The following is a 26,866-nucleotide window of genomic DNA, read 5'->3' on the forward strand; positions in this document are numbered from 1 at the left end:
GAAAGACCACTTGATAGTATCTGATAAGAAGGAATGCAACAAGAAGCAGGAAGAATATGTTCAGGTCAAATTTTGAACGACGATAAAGTAATTGAACTAATTGTAACCACCCATTCCTGGCACCCAATTGGCACACATTGGTTATATCACAAACAGGGAATTCTACACCTAGGTTAGCCGACAGGGAGTAGCGCAACTGACTTGCCTCCATAACTAATGGCTGGGTAGCATTACTTCCTAGATATGTCTTTGGAAATATTGTATCGTGCAGCCAAGGAATGCAAGTATGGAATTATCACAACACCCACCTGCTGTAATTGAAGATCTCCTGCCTTGCAGACTTAATAATCTGGAGGAAGTGAACAAAAATAGAGCAAGAAGACCAGCAGGGATCCGCACATCAAATTCTGGAAACAGGCAGAAAGAAACAAAGGTTTAAAAGCAATACCAATGGGGATAGGGAGGGGGAGGGTGGGGGGAGGATAATGGTTTGTCTTGTGTGATGCCATTTTCTTGTAAAATCAATAAACATATTTAAACATAAAAGCAATACCAAAAGATTCTCACAGACATACGTTTTTTTTTCATTTTATTTAATAGCATTTACCTTTCCCAGATGTTAAAACAGAGGATGTAATTAAAAGAAGGAATCCCTGATCATTTAAAGATCTGACGATAGCCTGAAAGAGAGAATGCAAAATATAATTGCTTGAATATATGGGGCTGATGCAGAAAGCTGTGCATTAGAGTTCAATGCAGGTTTAACTAATGCATGTGCAAGAAAAAAAATTACACCCATTTAGTAACTAACCCCCTCTTCTACAAAGCCGTCCGGTAATGGCCCCAAAGCCTATAGAGATTTAAAGGGCTTTGGGGCCGTTACCGCGTGGCAGCACGGCTTTGTAGAAGAGGGGGGTAAGGGCTCATAGGAACTCTATGAGCATCGGGAGAAGCGCAGGCCATTCAGCGCGGCTCACCGCGCTACAAACTGCCAGCGCAGTTTGATAGAAGAGGCCCTAAATAGTATGCAAATAAGCTGTGTGCAAAAAAAAAAAAAGAGTACATTAACAGGGGAGAACACGTTTGACATATGCACACACAGGTTACACTAGCTAGCTATACTTTCTCAATCTCCAGGGGAAGGTAGGTGAGGTAGGTCTTTGCAGCCTGGAAACTAGATAGGGGAGGGAAGGGGGGGCCAAGAGTGAAAAGGAGACTGCTAAGGATAGAAAGGATAAAAGGAAGAACTTGAGGCAGGGGGATTAAGAAGAGACTGAAAGAGAATGAAGTATGGCTATGAGAGCCAAAACATTCCAGGAAGACGAGCTTATGGAGGAGAGGAGAGCTAGGGCACTGCAGCCCATGGGATTTTTAAAGGGGAAACTTCTTTATAAAAATCAGCTTGCAAGAACAAAGCACTAAAGACTCTATGAAAACTCCCTTCAATATGTATGCAATATCTTTGCCTTTCAGGCAGCTAAATTAAATATTTGGCTTGCCCGGTGTGTGTTAGAAGCCTCTTCTTACCTGGATTTTAGAAAACAGATAAAAACTCAACTATTTAACAGGCTAGCGTCTTAATACTTTTTTTATATTGCTATGTAAAATTCTCCGCATTCTTTTATTCTGCATGCATTTTATAATTTATGTATTTCTTCCATTAGCTGCCTTCAATTGCTGCCTTTTTAAATAACTTGTACTGTTTGTATCTTATCCAATTGTTGTAAACCGCTTAGAACTCCCAGGTATGGCGGTATATTATTTACTACGAACCTGCTAGAGCCTAAAAGTCAACACAGAGCCTGAATTAGGCTCAGGTATTAACTTTTTAGCACAAAATGTTGCACCTTGAAGTCTAACCCACAAAAGGGTCAAATCACCACACACATGTGTGAAACTGTCCCAGAAAAAAATATTCACAAAAACAAAAACCCTTCTGGGACAAAAACTCTCACACCCCCATTTGGACAAACCACCCATATTTATTCAGATAACAGAGGGAGAGAAGCATCAGAATTCATAATGTCCAATAGATCACAGGATTTTGCAATGTTTGATAACAATAATAATAATAATAACTTTATTCTTCTATACCGCCACAATCTTGCGACTTCTAGGCGGTTTACAATCAAGAATGCTGGGAGGGTCACTGGAGTGGGCAGAATTGATGGGCCGTGGCCCTTATCTGCCGTCTATTTCTATGTTTCTATTCAGCGAAATACAATAAGTAGATATTCAGAGGAAATACAGAGATCAGAGACCTCAGGAGGCAATAGTATAGAAATACAATTTGCTGAGCGAAAATGTAATATCTAATCTAATCTAATCCTTAGGTTTGTATACCGCATATGTACATTTTAGTAGGTAATGTCCGACAGGACCTGTTGGAGATAAATAGCAATTTAAAGTTACAATAAGATGAAGATAACAGATTATATTTAAAACAGTGCTGTAAGTTCAGGTGGAATAGGGAGGGGGGAGGGAGAGGGAGAGCGGGTCAATTGTTTAGGTATTTCTGGAACAGGTATGTTTTTAGGCGTTTCCTGTATTCCCCATATGTAGTGGGCGAAAGCAGTTGGTCTAGGTCTTTGCCCCATAGGACTGCTTGGCTTACTACTTATTTTGTCCTTGAAGACTCAACACCGGACTACACATATCTCATTTGGGAGATATGAGCAGTCTGGCACTGGACTATTCACGGATAAGTAGTTGGCCAGGTTATTGTTATTAAACATTACAAAATCCAGGATAAGCAAATTTTCACCAGAGGTTGACAAGAGGAAGCATATTTTTGTGGTCTGAATTCAATTCATGGTTTTTGTTAAAGTGTTTGGGGACATATGAGGGTTGAGTGTCACATGACTGAAGGCTGAACCTGATTGATCGGGACCTGGAATAACTGTACATTATAAGAGGCCTTACGATCTATTAGATATGAGTTCTGATGCCTCTGTTCTTCCAATGAATATGGGTGTTTGTCCAAATGGGTATTTGAGAGTTTTAAGTACGAGGTGCTACCCAAACGTTCGGGGAATTCAATTGTTAAACAAATTGCTTACGAAACTCCTAATTTCCACCGTCTCCTTCGAAGTAGTCCCCTTGACAATAGATAGAGCAATCCCAGCATTTTTCCCATGAGTCCATGCATCTATGGAAGTCATCTTGGGCAAGTGCCTTGAAGACTTCCCGTGATTCTGCCTGGATCTCTTTAATTGTGTAAAATGGCGCCCTTTCAGTCGTAATTTCATTTTGGGGAATAGGAAAAAATCACAGGGGGCAAGGTCAGGCGAATAGGGCTACGATCTGCAAGGATAGTCTCAAAAACTTTTGCTATGGTTTCCGGTGTTGTGCTTGTTGACGGTTGTCCGGAATGGTCATCATCGTGGACAGATGTTCATCCGTCCTTGAAGCATTTGTACCCCAGAAAATGCCATGGGCCAAAGCAAAACCTAGCTCCAAAGGCTTCCTGGAGCATACGATGGGTTTCTGCAGCAGTTTTTTAAAGTTTGAAACAAAATTTGATGCAGATTCTTTGCTCAGTAAAATCCATCATATCGAAATCTGCCGAGTCACTAAAACACAACCTTACAAAATCGCACAGAACAAAACAACGTGACCACTCAGCTGCACGCCCGTTGGCACACTGATTTACAAAGCATACTTCTAGACACCTCTAGTGGCAAAAGGGCATACTATATCCAGTTTGCATGCTGTTCACATTCCTGGACTTTTGGGTAACATCTCATATAGAGGAGAAGAGTTCTTGTCTCAGAAGGGTTTTTGGTTTTTGCATCTTGAAGTCCAACCATCCTAAAATAAAATAACTAGTCAGCTTGGGGATTTTCATCAGCTCCTGATCACATGCACCTCACCCCACCCAAACCTGGGGGGGGGGGTTTCCCACAAAGCACACACATCAAAGCAAGGCAAACCAAGTACCCTTGAAGATGTGACACTCCAGCCTATTCTTGAAGGCATCCAAATTAATGGAAAGGATCAGACTCTCTAAATACTTTGATCCTGCCCTGAAAGACATTCTGGTCCAACTTCCCAGATTTCAGTTCTCTCAGAAGATATATGGGGACCTCCACCCCTTCACAATATTTTCCTGATGGCATACCAGATAACCTCAGGCTACGTTCAGACCTCAGCAGAATAGTCTTATTTATCCAGAGAGCCCCAAATACCGCAATCTTGTGGCCTTTCACCATTATACACACAAGAGGGGAAAGAGAGAAAATCTGAATCTTTGGGGTGGGGGGAAGGGGGCACAGAGATGTTTTCAAGGAGGTGGGGCTGGGGGTAAGGCAATCTGAATTATGGAGGGTGGCGGGTTTACTTTATAGGGAACAGAAATCAGAAATGATTGGAAGCCTTGAGGGAGCAATTAGGGTTTTGTGGGAGTGCTAGGATACCATCAGGTGATCAACATCTTGGAGGGATGACAGGACTGCATCGCTAGGTATCAGGACATCAGCAGTGGGTTGAAGTGAGCTATGGTGTTTTTAAAAGAGGTGGGGGGAGAAGTGTTGGGTTGGATTAAGAGCTTGCTGCAATGCATGGGGATATTGGACTGTGTGGGCACACCCTTTCAATTTGGGGATTTCAAAATCTATTGCAAATAAGTTAAAATCATGTGTAATTGCTCTGAATATACTTTTTTGTGGAATGAGCTAATATTTTTTTGCATAAATCATTAAGTATCGTTCTAATATGCATGATACATTTTTAGCTCAGATACACGATAACTCTTCACGTGTGCTTTAACCTCTAGGTCTCACTACCGGACAAAACATTGAATTCAGCTCTATGTGCAGCATGAACTGCCATAAAACCAAATAGAACATCATAATGCCTTTGTATGATCCATGATATGACCATACCTTTCATACTGCATGCAATTTTGGTCATCCCCATCTCAAAGAGAGATCACATAATAAGTAGGAGCAATAAAGTGAGAGAACGCATTAAGAAAAATCTCACATTAAGGCTCCCCATCTTGGAGATGAGATCACAGTGGGGATAAAAACAATTTATAAAAACCATGAATGCTGTAGAACAGGGGTGCCCACATTTTTTGGGCTTGCGAGCTACTTAAAATGACCAAGTCAAAATGATCTACCACAAGCAGTTCAGAGCGGTTTACAGAGGAAGAGACTGAACACAGACAGCGATGTCACAGAAAATATTTTCAAATTACATTGGTAAGTCGGGAGGGTTAGGTATATCCAGAAGAATAACATGGATACAACAAGTATTTCGGAGGTACAACAAGGCGGAAAGAAGTCAAAATTTTGTACGCACAGAAAATGTTAATTATCATTTATATTTCATGGGTTTTCAGAGGTCAAGGCAGATGACTTTATGCAATGTCACTTCAAAAATAGACAAATAGACCCCCTCCCTTTTTACTAAACCACAATAGTGGTTTTTAGCGCAGGGAGCTGTGCTGAATGCCCTGCGCTGCTCTCGATGCTCATAGGCTCCCTGCGCTAAAAACCGCTACTGTGGTTTAGTAAAAGGGGGCCATAGTGCAAAATATAGAGAGCAGATATAAATTCTCAAAATGGATACATTTTGATCACTAAATTGAAAATAAAATCATTTTTACTACCTTTGTTGTCTGGTGATTTCATGAGTCTCTGGTTACACTTTCTTCTTCTGACTGTGCATTCAATATTTATTCTCTTCTTTCAGTCTACTGTATGCATCCACACCTCATTCCCCCTGACAACTTTTTCTTCTTCTCTCCTGCCCCCCTCCCCTTTCATTCTTTCTATCCTTTGTCTTCCTGTCCCCCCTTTCTTTCTTTCTTTTTCCCTTCTTTCTTTCTGTCTCCCTGCTCCCCCCTTCTTTCTGTCTCCCTGCCTGCTCCCAAGCCACTACCGCCGCCATCGGGGAACAGGCCTCCAAACCACCACCACCGCCATCAGGGAACAGGCCTCCAAACCGCTGCCACCCCAAGCTCTCCCTGCTTCCCCACACAGAAGCGTCGGGCCAACCAGATTTTCTCTCCGCGACGTTATTTCTGAAGTCGGAGAGGAAGTTCCGGGCCAGCCAGGCAGCAATTGGCTGGCCCGGAATTTCCTCTCTGACATCAGAATTGACGTCGGGGAGAGGAAATCTGGTCGCCTGATGCTTCTGTGTGGGAAAGCAAGTAGAACGCGAAGGCAACGTGATCGACCTTTTGGGCACCCCTGCTGTAGAACAAAGTTAATTCACAACAATTATTTAATCTTCAAAAAGCACATATCTGGGATAATGGCATCCATTATCTGGACACTTGCTCTAGCCAGCACTATCCACGAATTTTCAGCAAAACCCTTCCAGGCTACCTCAGCAGTGCCAGGGCAGAATACGGGCTTTCGTGGAAATGATCTGGACAGTGGTAATATTCAATCCCATCCTCCCCCAACATAATTATCTGGGTAAGCACAGAAAGAGGTAACAGGCTGCCCTAAACTTATCTGTATAGACAGCAATGTTTAAAACAAAAACACCAGCTGCACCATTTAAATACAAGGCTGACAAGAACACAGATAGTAAAAAAAAGGAGCTAGTATTAAATCTACAAACAATTAAGCTGTTCACTTTTGTTGCAAGTGTGCCAATCAAGGCTGATGGATCTAACAATCTCAACAAGTTGCCAGAGGACAGGACAATTAACCATAAACCAGACAGGCTTGGGGAATAAAATCACTTTGCTGGCACAGAATGGATCTAAAAGGTGCTTGGCAAGTGGCCTGGACTGACCAAGGTCAGAGGACAGCACGGCTCTGCTGGATGGACTCCTCCTCTGACTCGGCAATGACCTTTTTATGGTCTTATGTTTCTCAGAGACACAAAAAAAGGAAGATAAGTTCATGTTTCACTTTCTCCAGCACCCAGTCGAAAGTGAAAGTAAATTAAACACAGGCCAGGAGCTGAAAGCGAAAGCAGCTCACAATGCTGGAGACAGGGATTAGAGAATATCTTCTCTCAATGCCTTATCTGCCAACTTGTTTCATTCCTTCAGTTCCTTCTTCCTAATATTTTGCTGACGTGCAGCTTCACTCAAATATATTACCTCAGTGTTTCAAATGGCTTTATCTTGAGGGCTTGGTAAAATTGTGTGCAAAGAGGAACCAGAAACAGTCTCAGTTGTTTACTGACCTCCAGAACCAGTCACAGATAGAGGAGGTAAGTCTAGAGCAGTGGTCTCAAACTCAAACCCTTTGCAGGGCCACATTTTGGATTTGTAGGTACTTGGAGGGCCGCAGAAAAAAATAGTTAGGGCTCCTTTTACTAAGGCAAACTTAATCAGCTAGCACACCTTAGTAAAAGGACCCCTCTTTTTTTCTGCGGCCCTCCAAGTACCTACAAATCCAAAATGTGGATTATCAGAAGCAATTAAGGAAAGATTTATAAAACTATATTACACTTAGTAACATAGTAACATAGTAACATAGTAGATGACGGCAGATAAAGACCCGAATGGTCCATCCAGTCTGCCCAACCTGATTCAATTTAAAAATTTTTTTTTTTTTTTTTTTCTTCTTAGCTATTTCTGGGCGAGAATCCAAAGCTTTACCCGGTACTGTGCTTGGGTTCCAACTGCCGAAATCTCTGTTAAGACTTACTCCAGCCCATCTACACCCTCCCAGCCATTGAAGCCCTCCCCTGCCCATCCTCCTCCAAACGGCCATACACAGACACAGACCGTACAAGTCTGCCCAGTAACTGGCCTAGTTCAATATTTAATATTATTTTCTGATTCTAAATCTTCTGTGTTCATCCCACGCTTCTTTGAACTCAGTCACAGTTTTACTCTCCACCACCTCTCCCGGGAGCGCATTCCAGGCATCCACCACCCTCTCCGTAAAGTAGAATTTCCTAACATTGCCCCTGAATCTACCACCCCTCAACCTCAAATTATGTCCTCTGGTTTTACCATTTTCCTTTCTCTGGAAAAGATTTTGTTCTACGTTAATACCCTTTAAGTATTTGAACGTCTGAATCATATCTCCCCTGTCTCTCCTTTCCTCTAGGGTATACATATTCAGGGCTTCCAGTCTCTCCTCATACGTCTTCTGGCGCAAGCCTCCTATCATTTTCGTCGCCCTCCTCTGGACCGCCTCAAGTCTTCTTACGTCTTTCGCCAGATACGGTCTCCAAAACTGAACACAATACTCCAAGTGGGGCCTCACCAATGACCTGTACAGGGGCATCAACTTATAAATCTTTCCTTAATTGCTTCTGATAATTTCAGCTATACACAGCTGAAAGCAGTGCAGCATGCAGAAAGTGAAAAAGTATCAAACAGCTCTCACACCTCCTCCAGCACCGGACACACGCACAAGCTGGACTGCCTCCAACCATTGCTCCAAGCTGCACGTTCTGGAACGTTGCCGCCTCACTGCTCTAACCTCACGCAAGCACTTTCCTGCGTCTGCATGCGATTGGACTAAACCTCACAATCGCGTAGACTAGAGAGTTGCGCGGGGACAGAAATCCCACCCATCCACGCCCGTCCCCGCCAGGATCCTCTCCGTCCCCACCCGTCCCCGCCAGGATCCTCTCTGCCCCCACCCGTCCCCATAAAAAGCAACAATTACTTCTGACAGGATCATCAATTCCACAGTTCCTTTTGTGTTTGTGCTGCTGTTTTCCTTGTGGAATCTCTTTGATGGAACCCTTTTTTTGTTTTCTGTTCAGGTAATTAACTTATAAACCCCCTCTTTTACTAAGGCTGACATGTCCATTATATTATATGGATGAATCCTGCTTCCAAAGGCTTCCATCCCCGTGGGAGTCCCGTTGACTAGAGGGGGGTCCCCATGGGAGTCCCGTAGGTTAGGGGGGGATTCCCGCGGGACCCTCGCAGTTACCCGTGGGATTCCCGCGATCCCCATTCCCGTGCAGACCTCTAGTACAGGCGCAGGAAAGCGCTTGTGTGAGGTTACAGCGACCACCAGATACAACAACTAGACACTTGTGGAGTGGACAACGAAGGCCTCAAAATAGTATCTGGCGGGCCACGAGTTTGAGACCACTGGTCTAGAACAAAGCAGCATCTACATTTTCTCTGCTGCTTCTTTTCTCTCGAAATGCTACCTGGCTTTGATGTCTAAAATTGTACTTTTCCATGCTCTCTCTTTCTGTGCTACCTAGAAAGCATATCACCCAATATCATTGTTTTTTTACCATATACCGTATTTTTCGCTCCATAAGACGCACCCGACCATAAGACGCACCCTAAATTTAGAGGAGGAAAACAAGAAAAAAAACCATGCTGAACCAAATTCTCCCTGCTAGGCTCTGTATACAACCCTACACTCCTTGCCAAGCTCTGAACCCTGTCCTCCCTCCCTGCCAGGTTCTGTATCGTGTCCCCCCTCTGGTGGTCTAGTGGTAGGCATGGACAGGGCAAAGGGCAAGCAGGTCTAGTGGGTTGCATACGAAGGAGTTTCGTTAGCCGTAAGCCCGAAGTCATAATGCCATTATATAGGTCCATGGTGAGACCCCATCTGGAATACTGTGTACAATTCTGGAGACCACATTACCACAAAGATGTGCTGAGACTAGAGTCGGTCCAGCGAATGGCCACACGGATGGTCACGGGGCTCAGGGATCTCCCGTATGAGGAACGGCTGAATAAACTGCAGCTCTACTCCCTTGAGGAACGCAGGGAGAGGGGGGACATGATCGAGACATTCAAGTACCTCACGCGCCGTATCGAGGTGGGGGAGGATATCTTCTTCTTCAAGGAACCCACGTCAACACGAGGGCATCCATGGAAAATCAGGGGAGGGACATTACATGGCGACACCAGGAAATACTTCTTCACCGAGAGGGTGGTGGATCGATGGAATGGTCTTCCGATGCAGGTGATTGAGGCCAGCAGTGTGCCTGATTTTAAAGCTAAATGGGATCGAAAGGTGGGATCTCTTCGCAAAGAGAGGTAGGGGAGGGTCATTGATGTGGGCAGACTTGATGGGCCTTGGCCCTTATCTGCCGTCACCTTCTATGTTTCTATGTACCTTTTTTACTTTTTAAAATTCTGGCAGGGCCCCCCGTACCTTTTTGTTCCTCACCCCATACTCCCCCCCTTTAGCATTTTACTTTTGTCTAATCCCGGCAACAGGTAAAATAGACCACTGAAGGAATTTGGGGATGACCACAGGGGCCTTGTAGCATGGCTTTATAACACAAAATTTATCTCCAACTTATTTCATTGCTGTAAATTAAATTAATTATACCAACTGCCAAATTTCAAAACTTATACAGACCGACTCATACAACTGAAGAGCGCAGGTCAAGAACCTTTCAGCCCCGTATACTAAACACAAACATGAAAGAACTCTTGGAAGTCAAAGACAAATAAAAGAAATCAATCTATCGTAATAACGAGAATAAACAAGGGCTGTTTGAGCTAACGAATGATTAAAAAAAAAATGCAAATAAGTAAACAAAGACATTAAAGCAAAGTCTTTTACCTGCCTGGGAGGGTTCCGTCAACATCAAACAGACAAACAGCTGGTGCCATTGCCCTTAGCGTATCCTAAGTTCACACACTGAAGATGAATGAAGGAAAAATTATGTTCTTACCTGTTACTTTTCTTTCCCTTAGACGCAGCAGATGAATCCAGAGACCAATGGGATAGCTCACATCTACCAGCAGGCGGAGATAGAGAAACTGATTAACAGGTGGTCCTGTTGGCTGGCACTCCTCCTGTTTATTCAGTATAGCTCCTTGCCCAAGCATCCGTAACCATCAATAGGCATAGCATGTAAAAAACTTCTTTCCCATAACAAATCTCAAAATGCAATAATACAGAAAACAACCATCAATAACAACAAACTGCGAAAATTGCAAAAGAAAAATCCGAGAGACAATATCCAGAAAGGGTGGGGCTCTGGATTCATCTGCTGCGTCTAAGGGAAAGAAAATTAACAGGTAAGAACATAATTTTTCCTTCCCTAGCAACAGCAGCAGATGAATCCAGAGACCAATGGGATGTAGCAAAGCAATCCTCAATCTGGGTGGGAAGCAAACGCCGCCTCCGCAACAACCGAAGCACTAAACGCATCCACCGCATGCGCCCCCACAGCCAACTGGAAATGCTGAGAGAAAGCACTCTCGAAAGATCAAGCATCCGCGAGACAAAACCCCTCCAAGGAATTAACCTCTGGACCGAGTCCAAGAAGTAGCCATCGCTCTGGTGTAATGGCCATGAAGCTCTTACGCCAACCCTTTCCCTGCCATCAAGCAAGCGTAAATAATGTCCACCTGGACCCATCGAGCGAAGGAGGCTTTGGACGCCGCCATATGTTTGAGGCGTCCCTTGAAGAATACAAAAAAAGGTGATCTAAACAACAAAACGTCGTTAGAAACCTAGCTCGGGAGAACGCTACGCACTGTCAAAAAATGCAGTGAATAAAAGCACAGCTCCCCATTTCTCCTCCCAGGAAGAAGGAAGGAAAAGTGAGTGTCACAAAAGAAAGTATGACATCTCCTTAGAAAGAAAGTGTGGTACCATCAGAACTGACACTCTAGATTATGTAAATCAGAAATAGGAATGAAAGAAGCCTTCGGTAAACTGAGAAGAAGTACCCTAAGACTGCACCCCGGACAGGGCTTTCCCAGAGTTTAACGAATATACTGTACTCCATTCGGGAGCAGTACCACATGAGGCTGAGCAGTAAGCGAAGAGCAATATACCTAGCCCTTGTAACCAGCTAAGAATGGCACAGGAAGCGGAAGGGTATTGAACGCTATGCCCTTGGCAATCCACTCGTGCCAAAAAAGAACTCTGGAAGGGTGCAAATGTGGAGAAGTACCCATGACAGGAAAAAAAACCTCCAAAAGGAAGCCGAAGCCACAGATCTGCATCATCTGGATAAGAGAAAAAAACAACCTGCTTCGCATAACCTTTACACATGTCAGCCATGACATTTCAAAAGCAAGGCCGTAATACCAAAGTAGTACGAATACCCAAGTTGATCGGACCCTAATTGAGCAAACCTGGAGATACCAGAAAACTCAACAGTCCGGCTGTCGCAAGACTCATCAGAACCGCATAGCAAGGATGGCGCAGCCAAACCAGAGAGTCTACAAATACTGTGCCCTGAAAGCGAGCTGGAGATGACAAATCCAAGCCATCAACCGCCAGGGAAAAACATTGAAAAAAAAGAGAAATCAGAGGCGAGAAAGAAATCACGCTGCTACCCCCTCTGACTCCCACTCCCTGTGCCTGCCGAAGAAGCCAGGAAGCGTAGAATATCGAGACGAGGCCAAGAGGACTAGATCCAGGAGATCTCACTTCCAGAAAAAGATCTGGAACGCCTGAGCCAAAATGTTCAATTCCAGGAAGTAGAAGATTTCACCATGACCAACATGCACACGTGCTAGAGCGTACACAGCGCTGGACATTGTTACATACAAGAAAAGGGCCATGCTCAGATGTCATGGAGAGAAGTCTATCCAAACTCCTTACCTGCCCCATAAAATGATCTGTCAACAGAAGAGGAAGGTGAGGGTCCACCCACTGAAGTAGAACCACAACCTTACCCACCAACTGAGCATAGCACAAACTGCCCCGGCAGTAGAGCAATACCCCCATCAGCACACCGACTGAAAGGACTGGTAGTAACATTCCTGAAGAATGGTCCGAAGCTCCTGAAACCGCCTGACCATGCCCCAGAGAAGAAAAAGAACAAGTACTAAGGCGCCCCCTAAGACCAGACCCCTGGAGCTTAGGACAGAAAGAACTGAGCCTCCGAACCCGACAGCTTGGTACGGTGGACTACTAGATAACAAACCAGCAAAGACCATAACAGGACATGGAAAACACCTATCTCGCTGAGCCCCCAAACTACGCAAAGCGAAGTGTGAGGAGCCTAGTAAATACCACCACTAGACGATGGAGATACCGGAAACCATCGTAACCAAAGTGGCTGCAGCAGCAGGCCCATGCAAAGGCGATTCTAAGGGGACAGCAGAGACACCACTATAAATTCCAGCACCTATATAGAAATGCAGAACATAGATCCAGGTGACTAAACAAGAAGGGGAACCTGAGACAGTAACCTGTCTCCCCCTAGTATCTGTGAAGAAACACGCTGTGCCCCCACTTGGCTAACAACACAGCCAGACATTCCAACAAGTGGCAGAGGTAAGAGAGATCTTTGGGATAAAATGAAGAAAGGAAATCATCCGATGGCGTCTGCCCAATTGAGTGGGCGGCAAGATGGCCCAAGAAGCAAACGTCCAAGAAACAAACCCCTGAATACCCCTGATTGCCAAAAAGTCACCCCTAAGGGCCGCAACCCATAAAGAGTTCTTGGAGTCGCGGCTAGGATAAACGGCATGCGCCAAAACAGAGAGAGCTGCCCAAAAACATATAAGCGGAGACATTGCTGATGCTGTGGCCACCCGGAATAGGAAATGAACTCACCGTTTCAGGGCGGAAATGTCTAACTCTGAAAAAATACAAAAACCTATTGACCAATATGAGAACCAAGTCCCAAGTTGATCAACTACATCTCCCCGAGCAGCATGAATTAAACAGAACAATTTCTGTGAGCTCCGGAAGAACTAAAACTATGGCCCCAAGTGCCCGTTACCCGCAAAGGGGGTTCTCGTACTAACATAATCGATGGAAGCCCAAAACCTCGTGATCCCAAGAAAGAATCTAAAAAGGAAGAAGAGGTTTCAAAGTTGCAAACCTCCTGAGGCATGGCCAAATCCTTTGACCCGACAACATAGAATCCCCCCTCCACGAGGACGCCTAAAGCGAAATAAGAGGAAGTCAAAACCCCTTCAAAGTGAAGCGCAGGAAAATCAGAAATGGGCTGTTCGAGAGCTGAAAGGACAGACAAGAAACTCTCCCCAACCAGACCCCAGCAGGCGAAGTAAAAAAGGGGCCTGGCGAAAGCCCGCAAATAGTCTCAACTTCATGCCTGCCACTGGAATACAAGACACCCTAGGCGGAATCCATAAGGAGCATTCGCCTCTAAATAGAAAACGATCTGCACCCTGATGTATAGCAGACAACGCTCCCAAGCTAAAAGAGAGCCTCAGGGACGACGTCAACAGGCATATAGTGTTTTGCACCACAATCATGCGGAAGAAGAGAAAACTCGCCCCTAGTCCGCAGCAACCTCCGAGACCAGTCTGCAAGATAGGAGGACTGCCTAGTACGCGCCAGCAGCAGAAGGCGACCTGCACACCATAAGCCTCAAGGACCTGCCGACCTCGGAGACACCCATACCCACCGGAAGAAGTGAAGAGGTAACAGGCCCCAAGAGAGTCCCCTCACTGGGAAACCAACTAAAAAATGTTAAAGAAGTAGGGTAATAGCGCTACCAGACACATGCAGCGCTACACACCGGAAGAAACAGCAAAGAAACCTCCAACCTACATAGATCCACCCTGTATGGACCCGGACAGAGACAATGAACTAGCTGTAGGAAAAACGGAAACTCTCTGGGCACTGCCCAGTGCCCACTGACAATCCATGACATAGAAAAAACGAAGCGCAGGCGACCCCACATGTCAGAATCGTTCTCTTGAAGTCCCCGGAGACATAACAGACCCAAGAAAACTAGCAGCCTATCTGCCAAGGGAAGTAAGGGGAAAATATACAAACACACCCCAAATTTGAGTACCACCACAAAGGGTAAGGCTGTCTTAACAGGCCCGACATAGCACACTCCGAAAGGGATAAGCCGTGGTACATGCTAATAAATGCACCCATATAAAATAGCTCCCTGAACGCTGCGGCAGGCCCGCTCGCGTAGGAGACCCAAGCGCGGGAAGTTTCGCACCAAAATATGTCGGCTCCTAGAACAGTGCTGCAAACAGACCCGGAGCCCGCAATGAAACAGACACCCACACCGGCGTCGCCCAAATTTGAACATTCACCTCGGGGAGGAAAAGAAACAAAGTTGCTCGGTCTCAACAGCAGTTGAGAACCAGCGGGAGCCTCTTGCGCTCAGCAGAGACACGGGTCCTGGCCGGTGACCGAAGAACACCCCGGAGCCGAGCTCACCTCCCCGCGGGCACACTGGGAGTCATGCAATCATGCACCTCCCCAAGTCAACACCGGGAGCCGTCCAAACATGGCCTCCCTAACTGGCCGCGGCAACTCCGAGAAGGGACAGCCCCAGAACTTACAAACACTGCAGCTCCCGTGTCCCCGGCAAGAAGAGAAGCTCTCGCTTCTGCCGCGTGGGAAGGCACCTACTCCCGAAACCAAGTGTAGCCCATTACCGAAGCCACACTGAAGAAAACCAAAAATTATTAAATTTTTTTTTTTTAATACTCTCCCCACAACAAATATCGTATAACAACAGAAAAGAAGAACCACTCCACGGGGAACCACCAGCGTTCATACCAGCACAAAACAGCCCCGCAGTTCAAATACAAAGTGAAGTAAACATATACTCACAACCTTGTTAGTAGTGCTGGCAAATGCTCAGCACTAGCAGGGCAAAACAGTAGCTGTGAAGTCCCTTTTTTTTTTTTTTTTGAAGGGAAAGAAGAAAAATTAGGGACTAAGGCAGACCCTCTATCCTCGGAGGGAGGGTGAGGCAGGGACAAGGGGTGGCCCAAGTGTAACCTCTAAAGCCGGCACCGTTCAGCCGGACACCCCTGTCTCACTGAAGAGAAACCTCAACAGGAGAAAATAAAGTTCCAGCCACAGCCAGAATTCAGGAGCTAGTTGAATAGCGACCTTTTCCTGCTGGGAGATAGAGATTACTGGTTACGTGTGCTTGGGCAAGGAGCTATACTGATGAGACAGGAGGAGTGCCAGCCAATAGGACCACCTGTTAATCAGTTTCTCTATCTCCGCCTGCTGGTAGATGTGAGCTATCCCATTGGTCTCTGGATTCATCTGCTGCTGTTGCTAGGGAAGTATACGTACACTCATAACTTTCGGCCACGAAACTGCCGCCGGGTTACCTGGAAATTGTAGCATTCCAACATTCTGGAAGGCGCCCTTGTGAGACTGCCCCACCCAGGCAAAAACACATTGCAGATCGACGAATGAAGTGTGCATACTCCCGGCGCTTCCCCTGCTGAACGACTGCGGCAGCGAGAGGCAGAGCGGTGAACAAGGCAGGCCCAAGCTTCTCGCGCGCCTGCCTGGTTTCGCGCCCCTGGTTGCCGTCAGTTTTCGTGAGAACTGATGAGTCATTCACGCAGCAGCGCGGGACCAAGCAGGCGCTCGAGAAGCTCGTGCCTGCCTTGTTCGCTGCCTCTCGCTGCCGCAGCCATCAAGAGCGGGAACCGCCGGGAGTAGAAAAAGGTACCGGGGGTGGGGTGGGTTGTGGTATTCACTCCATAAAACGCACTCTTATTTCCACCCCCTTTTTGGGGGTGGAAAAAGTGCGTCTTATGGAGCAAAAAATACAGTACCTCATAATATTCACTGCATGCAAATTATGGGAGTTTTTCTTTAATGCAGTCAAATGATGAAAACTAATTTCAGTTTTGAAAATAAACTATTTGGTTACCAACTATTTGCAGACTGTTTTGGGGTTCAAGAAAAAATCCTTAATTCTGTTAATTTTAAAGGACTAGTAAACTGGCTTCAAGGATTTCTCTTAAAAACCGTAAAAACCTCAGCTTCCAGCATCCATTCTAAGAACATTCTGAAAAATAAAAATCAGACTACCAGCACCAAATGGGGTAGTACTTTTTATCTGAGGTTTATCCAAAGACAAAAAACCAGAAAGCTGCAGTTTTCCCCACATCCCTGCATTAAGTCTCAGCCAACAGAATTTCTCACACTTACCAAATCTTTTTCCTTCATTTTATCAATTAATTGTTTCAGTTTGTCTTCCTTCTGATTTGATGTTATCACTTCATACAAGCTGCAATAAATGCCTTGATGATGAGCTGAAAGGGGAGGGGAAAAAAAACCATGTTTATATAAGGGCTCATTTCATAAAAGCAATTTTCCGGTGTGTACACTCCATTGTCCATCCAGAAAATGTTACACTTGCACAGGTTGCAAGTACACATGCTAACAAGGTCGCACATACTCTTAAACAGACTGCACACCGTTATTCCTGGGGGCATAGTCTGGACATTTGCAGGGGCAGAGTTGCAAGGTACACATGTGCCCACAGAGCAGCGTGTTGCAAACTTTTTAAGGTGCAACACACTAATCTTGTAGCCGAAGCTGGATAGCACCCAGAAATGCGTGGAAGTTGACACGATGACATCATGCACATGCATGATGTCATCACATAGACCTCCAGCTGCGGCCCTGAGCTTCCTATTACTGCCAGTAAATGTGTGTGTGGGGGGGGGAGGGGGCTGCAGGAGGCGTGGAAGAGAGGCACTGGCTGACTGACTACAGGATGTGCCTCTCTTCATGAAAAGCACATCCTGTAAGCAGTCAGCGCCTCTCCTCCTCACCGGCATCTCGCGGTACGCCTGGAATCTGCTGGGGCACACAGTTTGCAATACACTGCCATAGAGACTACATATAAAGGTTGCACATGTCTTGCAACAGCTGTAGCTTTCAATTTGTGCACAATCTATATTGATAAAAGGACATGCGTTTATAAAAGAGACATAAAATTAAAAGCATATGCATTTTTTTAATGGGGGTCCTGTTTAAAAAGGATCCATCCCTTCGTTGTGCTTCAGCTGTCTGGCTTTCAGACTGTGCTCTCACTCAGTTTCTGTAGCCCAGCACTGCGTTTCCCACAGTGATAAGCTGCTGCTGTTTGAAATCAGGTTTTTGTCAGGTACTTGTGACCTGGATTGGCCAATGTGGAAACAGGTGGTAAAAATAGACATACACGGTCATATGTTCTTATGTAAATATAATCATTTCCTTTCTCACTCTCCTGTGACAGGGAGCTCTCTAGGTTAGCCCTGCAAAGAGCCACTTCCTTTACTTTAAACTTGTTGCCAGGCCCGGATTAAAGGGTGCGCCCAGTAGACATGTGCCTCGGGCCCGCCAGTGTGGTGCTATGACCAGGGCCAGTGTTAGGGGAGGGCAAACAGGGCAGCTGTTCGAGCATCTCTTCCCCTTGTCAGGCCATCTCCTTTCCTTCCCCTCACCTTTGCAGCGCAGGGGGCCCAGTGTACTTGTGTGCCTAGGGGCCCTCAAAAGAATTAATCCTGTCCTGCTTGTTGCTTGCTAGTTTTGTTGTATAGAACAAAACCTTAGAGGAACAAGTACTACACCACGGGGTTTGGACAGTCATAACCAGGGCTACATTTGTACACAAAAAGGAAAAGTTCTGCAGATGTCATCAGGGTAGGTTTCTGCACTTTGAGTGAGCCTTATATCCAACTCTCATAGCAGCCACAACCTTTGCAATCAACCAGAGAACTCAATACAGATACGATTCTTCTCATTCTCATCTTCCATCCGAGCAGCAAGACTTGTATAACCACCAATGGAAAAAGGACAGGATAGGGGGGAAGCCACAAGTGTGTGCTGCGGAATCCAGAGAGCCTCCCTAAGCAGAGTCTAAAGCCCTGGAGAACCCGCTCTACAAAGTGCCATTCACATGCTGAATCCCTAGGAGCACACTTAGCTGTCCCTGCACTAGTAGAGGCAAATGAAAACTAAAGTCTGATCACCAGGGACAGCTTACAGCGAGACCCTAGAATATAAACTGAGATTTGGGGGTAAAAAAAAATGAGGGGGGGTCCTTAGTTTATATTTGAGTACTTCCCCCCTCCTGGACATTGCAGGCCTCCCCCACGCCCTGGTGGTTCAGTGGTGAGTCGGGACAGGAGCAATCTCTTCCGCATCCTGTCCTAGCTGGCTCCGCACCACCCCGTCCCTCCTGCTTCCCTCCCAGACTTATCTGAGCATGCCAGCAGTTTCATGGCAGCCATTTTCTGAATGGAGACTGCATGGGGAAGGAGCATATGAGGATCGCTCCTGCCCCAACTCACCGCTGGACCACCAGGTATGCTCAGTAGGTCCGAGAGGGAAGTGGAAGGTAAGCTGGGTGGTGTGGAGCCAGCTGGGATGCAATCTTTTCGTGGAGCCAGCCGGGACAGGACGCAGGAGGGATCGCTCCTGTCCCAGCTCACTACTAGACCACCAGGGCTTAAGGTAGGCCTGCAATGGGTGGGGCTGCCGCTGCCAGTCTGGGAGGTGAGGAGTGGCCTTGTGGTACAGCTGCTGCCTCAGCACCCTGAACTGGGTTGGCCACCGTGAGAATGGGCTACTGGGCTAGATATACTATTGGTCTGACCCAGTAAGCCTATTCTTATGTTCTGCTTCTTGTGATCCTGGGCAAATCTCTTAATCCTCCATTGCTCCAGGTACAAAAAAAAGTACCTGTATATATGTAAATTACTTTGCATGTGTAACCACAAAAAAGTGGTATACAAGCCCCATTTCCCTTTCTCTCTGCCTTCCCCAAGGACACCTCGGGGAAGCCTGGGAAGGTAAGATCATTGGTGCCAGGGTGATGGAGGGGGAAGAGAAAGGAGAGAGCGCATTACCATACTTGGATATAGACCCTAACTTTACATTCAGGTCAATCTTTTGGGGGGAAAATTGGTTGCTTTGGTTTATATTTGAATATATACAGTACTCTAGGAATCTGCTTAGCTAGTGGAATCAGCCTGCATACTGTTGCCTGGGTGTCAGCTTTACCAGGGAATCAATGACTAGGATCTTCTTCTACCAGAGGACGATGGCCTGGAGACCACTGTCCTAGAGTGAAGTAATCCCGCTGCACCAGATCATATGTCTGCATCATCAAGGCAGCCCCAGCCCAACACAGGGGGGGAGGGGCATTACTGCTGGACTTTTCCTTTCTTCCATTTTCATCTGCTGGCAGCTGGATATAACCCACTTGTCTCGACTGGTCTGGCATGGAAGATAACGAATGTAAACGACTAAATTAAAAGATCTTTGAATCTGATGGGGTGAACTGTTTCAACAGATCTACTAGTCTGTAAAACAGGCCCTGCGCAACTTCGGCCCTCGCCGGGCCAGGTTTTCGGGATTTCCCCAATGAATATGCATGAGATCTATTTGCATGCACCGCTTTCAATGCACATTCATTGGGGAAATCCCAAAAACCCGACTGGATTGCGGCCCTCAAGGAGGGACTTTGAGATCCCTGGATTAGAAGGACACCCCAAAACAACACAGTGACATTATGCTAGAGCAGGGGTATGGAACTCCAGTCCTCGAGAGCCGTATTCCAGTCGGGTTTTCAGGATTTCCCCAATGAATATGCATGAGATCTATTTGCATGCACCGCTTTCAATGCACATTCATTGGGGAAATCCCGAAAACCCGACTGGATTCGGCCCTCAAGGACCAGAGCTGTGCAGGCCTGCTGTAAAAGATGCAATCCACCACTGTCATTTGGGCTCCTATAGATTGGACACAGCTGCCCCTCTGGAAATTAAGACTGGTGTATTAGAATTAGGCAGCATTTACCCTCTTTCTTTATGAAGTTGCTTTTTTCAAATACACCCGCTGGTAGCTGCTTCTTTAGTGCAGACACATGCATAATGTCCTTGACTTCAAGTTTACTTGATCTAGGAAAACAAAGAAACCAGCAGTGTTAATAAGAAGGTAAACAGCAGGTGCTCAGTTCTTTTACCATTTATTCCCTAACTGGCTCCTAGGCTACTGTGCTCTGGGTTCAATGTCACAGAGAGACCTCTTAGGAAATGACTGAACTGTCAGCCTTTTATTCACCACCCGACTGTGAAACGTTAGCACAGACAAACACACATGCTCCACCATTCACTGTAAGTTAAGAACATAAGAAGTTGCCTCCGCTGAGGTCCATCTCGCCCAGCGGTCCGCTCCCGCGGTGGCCCATCAGACCCATTGCCTGAGCAATGGTCCCAGACTATCCCTATAACCTACCACTACTCCTATCTGTACCCCTCAATCCCTTTATCCTCTAGGAACCTATCCAAACCTTCTTTGAAGCCTTGTAACGTGCTCCGGCCTATCACAGCCTCCGGAAGCGCGTTCCATGTATCCACCACCCTCTGGGTGAAAAAGAACTTTCTGGCATTTGTTTTAAACCTGTCCCCTTTTAATTTCTCCGAGTGCCCCCTTGTACTTGTGGTTCCCCATAATCTGAAAACTCTGTCCCTGTCTACCTTTTCTATACCCTTCAGGATCTTGAAGGTTTCTATCATGTCTCCTCTAAGTCTCCGCTTTTCCAGGGAGAACATCCCCAGCTTTTTCAGTCTGTCAGTATACGAGAGGTTTTCCATACCCCTTATCAGTTTAGTTGCTCTTCTTTGGACTCCCTCAAGTACCACCATGTCCTTCTTGAGGTACGGCGACCAGCACTGGACACAGTACTCCAGATGAGGTTGCACCATTGCACGATACAGTGGCAGGATAACCTCCTTTGTCCTGGTCGTGATACCCTTCTTAATGATACCCAACATTCTGTTTGCTTTTCTTGAGGCTGTGGCGCACTGTGCCGACGCCTTCAAAGATGTGTCTACCATCACTCCCAGGTCTCTTTCAAGGTTACTTAACCCTAGCAGTGATCCCCCCATTTTGTAGCTGAACATCGGGTGCTTTTTCCCTACATGCATGACCTTGCATTTCCCTACGTTAAAGTTCATTTGCCATTTTTTGGCCCATTCTTCTAGCGTCGTTAAGTCCCTTTGCAGATCTTCGCAGTCTTCCATGGTTTCAACCCTGCGGTAGAGTTTGGTGTCATCCGCAAATTTAATAACGTCACAATTTGTTCCCGCCTCCAGGTCATTTATAAATATATTGAACAGGAGCGGTCCCAGCACCGACCCCTGCGGAACTCCGTTCGTGACCCAATGCCAGTCTGAGTAATGGCCCTTTACTCCAACCCTCTGTTTCCTGTCTGCCAGCCAGTTTTTGATCCATCGGTGGACCTCCCCTTGCACCCCGTGTTTCCACAGCTTTTTAAGCAGTCTTTCGTGTGGTACCTTGTCGAAGGCTTTTTGAAAGTCAAGGTAAATGATGTCAATGGATTCCCCTTTATCCACCTGTCTGTTTACCCCCTCAAAGAAGTACAATAAGTTTGTGAGGCATGACCTACCCTTGCAGAAGCCGTGTTGGCTCGACTTTAGCTGTCCATTGTTTTCTATGTGTTCGCAGATACTGTCCTTAAGCAGTGCTTCCATCATCTTTCCCGGGACCGAGGTCAAGCTCACCGGCCTGTGGTTTCCCGGGTCCCCCCTTGAACCCTTCTTGAAGATGGGCGTGACATTTGCAATTTTCCAATCCTCCGGGATCTCTCCAGTTTTTAAGGATAGGTTACATATTTGGCGAAGTGGCTCTGCTATTTCGTTCCTTAGTTCCTTGAGTACCCTTGGGTGAATGCCGTCTGGACCTGGCGATTTGTCGCTCTTTAGTCTGTCTATCTGCCTGAGGACATCCTCCTGGCTTACCTCTAGTTGGACCAGCTTTTCATCCCGATCCCCATTTACGATGTCCTCCGGTTCCGGAATATTGGATATGTCCTCCCTCGTGAAGACTGACGTGAAGAACTTATTTAACCTGTCAGCTATCTCTTTTTCCTCCTTTACCACTCCTTTTTTGTCTCCATCATCCAATGGCCCCACTTCTTCCCTTGCCGGTTGCTTCCCCTTCACATATCTGAAGAACGATTTGAAGTTTGTTGCTTTCCCCGCCAGTCTCTCCTCATATTCTCTTTTAGCTTTCCTAACCACACGGTGACACTCTCTTTGGTGTTCTTTGTGCTCCTTTTGGTTGTCCTTTGTTTGGTCCTTTTTCCATTTTTTGAACGATGCTTTCTTGTCACTTATCGCCTTTTTTACTGCAGTTGTTATCCACGCTGGGTTTTTTGTTCGGTTTTTTTTGCACCCCTTCCTGAATCTGGGGATGTACAGGTTCTGTGCCTCTTGCACCGTGCCCTTGAGTAGGGACCAGGCTTTTTCTACAGACTCCATCTTCCTTGCGCTGCCGTTGAGTTTCTTTCCCACCATTTTCCTCATGCCATCATAATTCCCTTTTCTGTAGTTGAGTGCTGTCGCTGTGGTTCTTTTCACCTTTGATGATCCAATTTCCAGCTTGCACTGGATCATGTTGTGATCGCTGTTTCCTAGGGGTCTAGCACCACCACCTCCTTTGCAGGTCCCCCTAGCCCATTGAGGATTAGGTCAAGAGTGGCATCCCCCCGTGTTGGTTCCGTGATCAGCTGTTCCATGAAACAGTCCCTCGTGGTTTCCAGGAATTTGGTCTCCCTTATGCAGTTTGAGTGTCCAATACTCCAGTCTATCCCAGGGTAGTTGAAATCCCCCATCACCATCACACTTCCGCTTCTGCATACCTGCCTCCAGGTCCTGGTCGAGTGCTTCCGGTTGTCCAGGTGGGCGATAGTACAGGCCCAATTTTATGTCTGCTCCAGTTCCTCCAGGTAGCTTAATCCATAGTGATTCCAAGTCGTCCGCCCTACTGTTGTTTCCATCCTGGTTGAAGGTATGGAGTCCTTTATATAAAGCGCTATACCTCCACCCTTCTTGTGTGTCCTGTCCCTCCTGTAGAGTTTGTACCCTGGTATGGCCACATCCCATTTGTTGTCATCAGTCCACCACGTTTCTGTGACTCCAATTATGTCCAGGTCCTTTGTACTAGCTATGACTTCTAGTTCTCCCATTTTGGCTCTTAGGCTCCTAGCATTAGTGTATAGGCAATTTAAGTCCTGGTTGTTTGCCTTTTCCGCTGGTTCTCCTTGTGGTTTGGCGCCCCTGCCAACCTCCTCATGGGTTGCCAGCCCCCGAGCATTGTTGTGTTCATCCCCATCCTGCGGTGTGTCTGTGTCGTCCTCAGCCTGTTTCCCCATGTTTGGGTGACCCTCTGGCTCCTGATGTTCTCTCTTAATCCTGCCTGCTAGGTTCGTTTGTGCATTGTCTCCCCGCATTGCGTCCTTGTGTCCTTTTCCCAAAAGTTCCCTCTCAGTCCCGAGCCCTCTTTTACAAATTTCTGGTTCAGTATCCTTGTTCGATACTTTGGTCCGATGTGTCAAAGTTACAGGACTCAGCCAGCAAAAGCCAAATAGTCTGCCCTGCATCATTCCTGAATCTGCTACAGGAGAAGTATAGGAGTCTCTGCCACTGGAAATACAACCCAGTGAAATCAAATGAAGCTGCAACCGGGTCTTAAGTAGCAACATTCCAGAGCTCATATTGTGATGTCATAATGCCTCATTCCACCAATGCCTAAGAGCCAACTTCATCAGTGATGTCACATGGATGGAGGGAAGGAGATGGTGGCACATGGACGGAGGGAAGGAGAAGGTGGCACATGGACGAAGGGAAGGGGAAGGAGAAGGTGACACATGGACGGAGGGAAGGGGAAGGAGATGGTGGCACATGGACGGAGGGAAGGGGAAGGAGATGGTGGCACATGGACTGTTCAGGAAGAAATGTATTTCTTTCTATTTCTCTTGTGGTGTACTGTGTGCAAAGTCTGGCATATTAGGGTTTCGTTTGTGTACAATAATACTTTTAGTTTGTGGGTTTGTATTGAAAAGGCTTTTTTTCTGCTTTCTGCATGTGTGACTGAGGCCAGATGTTCTGGTGGGGATAGAAGCCCAGAAACTTTGGTTGGTGTCATGCTACCAAGTAGGAAAATATTTGTCTGTACTCTTTCAGCTTTTTTGGACTTGAAACAGTCCCAACTGAAAAATTAGTGATTACTTCTGGCATGATTCCTGACAAATGACACTCACATACCCAAATTTCTAACCTCAGTTTATATTTGAGTATATACGGCAGGTCTGTGCTGCTTAATTGCAAACTCCCTAGTAGCAGAGAATGGCCCATTAAGGTAATCTGTCCAGATTAACAGTATACAATGATTTTGATTTCATTTCTTTCAAAACAGTTTTCAAATTCTCTGTGGAGGACTGTCAAAAACCATCTGGTGTGTTTCAAGGATAAAACAGAATCAACAGGAAGTGACAAGAGTGAGAATATAAGAGCTAACCCTTGTGCTGAGAAGGGTTCAAAGGCTTTTTTGAGCAAAATCAGAGGGAATCCAGGTCAGAGCATTGCCAGTGACATCACCCACATGTGGCTCCATCTCCAACTTGTCACTGAAGACAGTACATTAGTAGCAGATTGCTTATTCTTGTCCATGCATTAATTATAAAGTATATTTTCAATAATCCAAAGTAGGTATATTTATCAAGATAGGCCTGAATGGAATGAATACAAATATTTTTTCAAAAGCAAGACTTCACTACAGAGGCTACCTGATCTGCAAATTTTAGATAAGGACTCTAAAATGAATCCTAGTACTTAAGAGTGTTTCAGACGGTGAGAGCTGTGCACTTTCTAGTATAGGTGATACAGCTTGGCCTGATGCCACCTATTAAGCCACATAGACCAGCACTTCATTTAACTTAAGTTTCACAATGGCTTACTGTGAATCATTTAGACACCAAGTGGGGATAAATCTAGCAATATATTGTACTGACTGTACATTAGCAAAACAAATATTCCAAACAAACCTACCACCCCACCCTGTATCGCTCCATGGTACGATCTCACCTGGAGTATTGTGTTCAATTCTAGTCTCCTAATCTCAAGATAGATATAGCAGCACTAGAAAAGGTTCAAAGAGCGACCAAGATGGTAAAGAGGATGGAACTCCTCTCGTATGAGGAAAGACTAAAACGGTTAGGGCTCTTCAACTTGGAAAAGAGACGACTGAGGGGAGATAGGATTGAAGTCTACAAAATCCTGAGTGGAGTAGAACGGGTACAAGTGGATTGATTTCTCACTCCGTCAAAAATTGAAAAGACTAGGGGACACTCAAAGTTACAGAGCAATATTTTTAAAGCCAGTAGGAGGAAATATTTTTCACTCGGAGAATAGTTAAGCTCTGAAACACGTTGCCAGAAGTTGTGGTAAGAGCGGTTAACATAGCTGGTCTTAAAAAAAGGTTTGGACACTTTCCTGGAGGAAAAGTCCATAGTCTGTTATTGAGAAAGACATGGGGGAAGCCACTGCTTGCCCTGGATCGGTAGCATGGAATGTTGCTACTATTTGGGATTCTAGAATCTTGTTACTCTTTGGGATTCCGGAATCTTGCTATTCTTTGCGATTCCGTTTGAAATGTTGCTACTCTTTGGGATTCCGGAATCTTGCTATTCTTTGGGATTCTGTTTGAAATGTTGCTACTCTTTGGGATTCCGGAATCTTGCTATTCTTTGCGATTCCGTTTGAAATGTTGCTACTCTTTGGGATTCTAGAATCTTGTTACTCTTTGGGATTCCGGAATCTTGGGATTATGTATGGAATGTTGCTATTCTTTGGGATTCTGGAATCTTTCTATTCTTTGCGATTCCGTTTGAAATGTTGCTACTCTTTGGGATTCCGGAATCTTGCTATTCTTTGGGATTCTGTTTGAAATGTTGCTACTCTTTGGGATTCCGGAATCTTGCTATTCTTTGCGATTCCGTTTGAAATGTTGCTACTCTTTGGGATTCTAGAATCTTGTTACTCTTTGGGATTCCGGAATCTTGGGATTATGTATGGAATGTTGCTATTCTTTGGGATTCTGGAATCTTTCTATTCTTTGCGATTCCGTTTGAAATGTTGCTACTCTTCGGGATTCCGGAATCTTGCTATTCTTTGGGATTCTGTTTGAAATGTTGCTACTCTTTGGGATTCCGGAATCTTGCTATTCTTTGCGATTCCGTTTGAAATGTTGCTACTCTTTGGGATTCTAGAATCTTGTTACTCTTTGGGATTCCGGAATCTTGGGATTATGTATGGAATGTTGCTATTCTTTGGGATTCTGGAATCTTTCTATTCTTTGCGATTCCGTTTGAAATGTTGCTACTCTTTGGGATTCCGGAATCTTGCTATTCTTTGGGATTCTGTTTGAAATGTTGCTAC

At 45.7% G+C, this 26,866-nt stretch overlaps 1 protein-coding gene across 3 annotated transcripts in view; it reads right to left on the bottom strand.

Moving 5' to 3' along the window:
- The window catches only part of TASOR2 (transcription activation suppressor family member 2), a 128,020-nt gene that overhangs the window by 75,114 nt on the left and 26,040 nt on the right, over positions 1 to 26,866 (bottom strand). For 2 of the 3 annotated variants that reach the window (XM_033958322.1, XM_033958323.1), the window contains exons 10-13: positions 20,424 to 20,524; positions 16,782 to 16,885; positions 608 to 680; positions 309 to 407 (exon numbers count right to left, since the gene is read on the bottom strand). In XM_033958322.1, coding sequence (XP_033814213.1) covers positions 309 to 407; positions 608 to 680; positions 16,782 to 16,885; positions 20,424 to 20,524 — 377 coding nt within the window. Of the gene's footprint in view, positions 1 to 308; positions 408 to 607; positions 681 to 10,475; positions 10,506 to 16,781; positions 16,886 to 20,423; positions 20,525 to 26,866 lie in introns of those variants that run through there. The other variant, XM_033958324.1, reaches the window with a different exon arrangement.

The sequence above is a fragment of the Geotrypetes seraphini genome, chromosome 9 (assembly GCF_902459505.1).
Source record: "Geotrypetes seraphini chromosome 9, aGeoSer1.1, whole genome shotgun sequence".
Taxonomy (NCBI): Eukaryota; Metazoa; Chordata; class Amphibia; order Gymnophiona; family Dermophiidae; genus Geotrypetes; species Geotrypetes seraphini.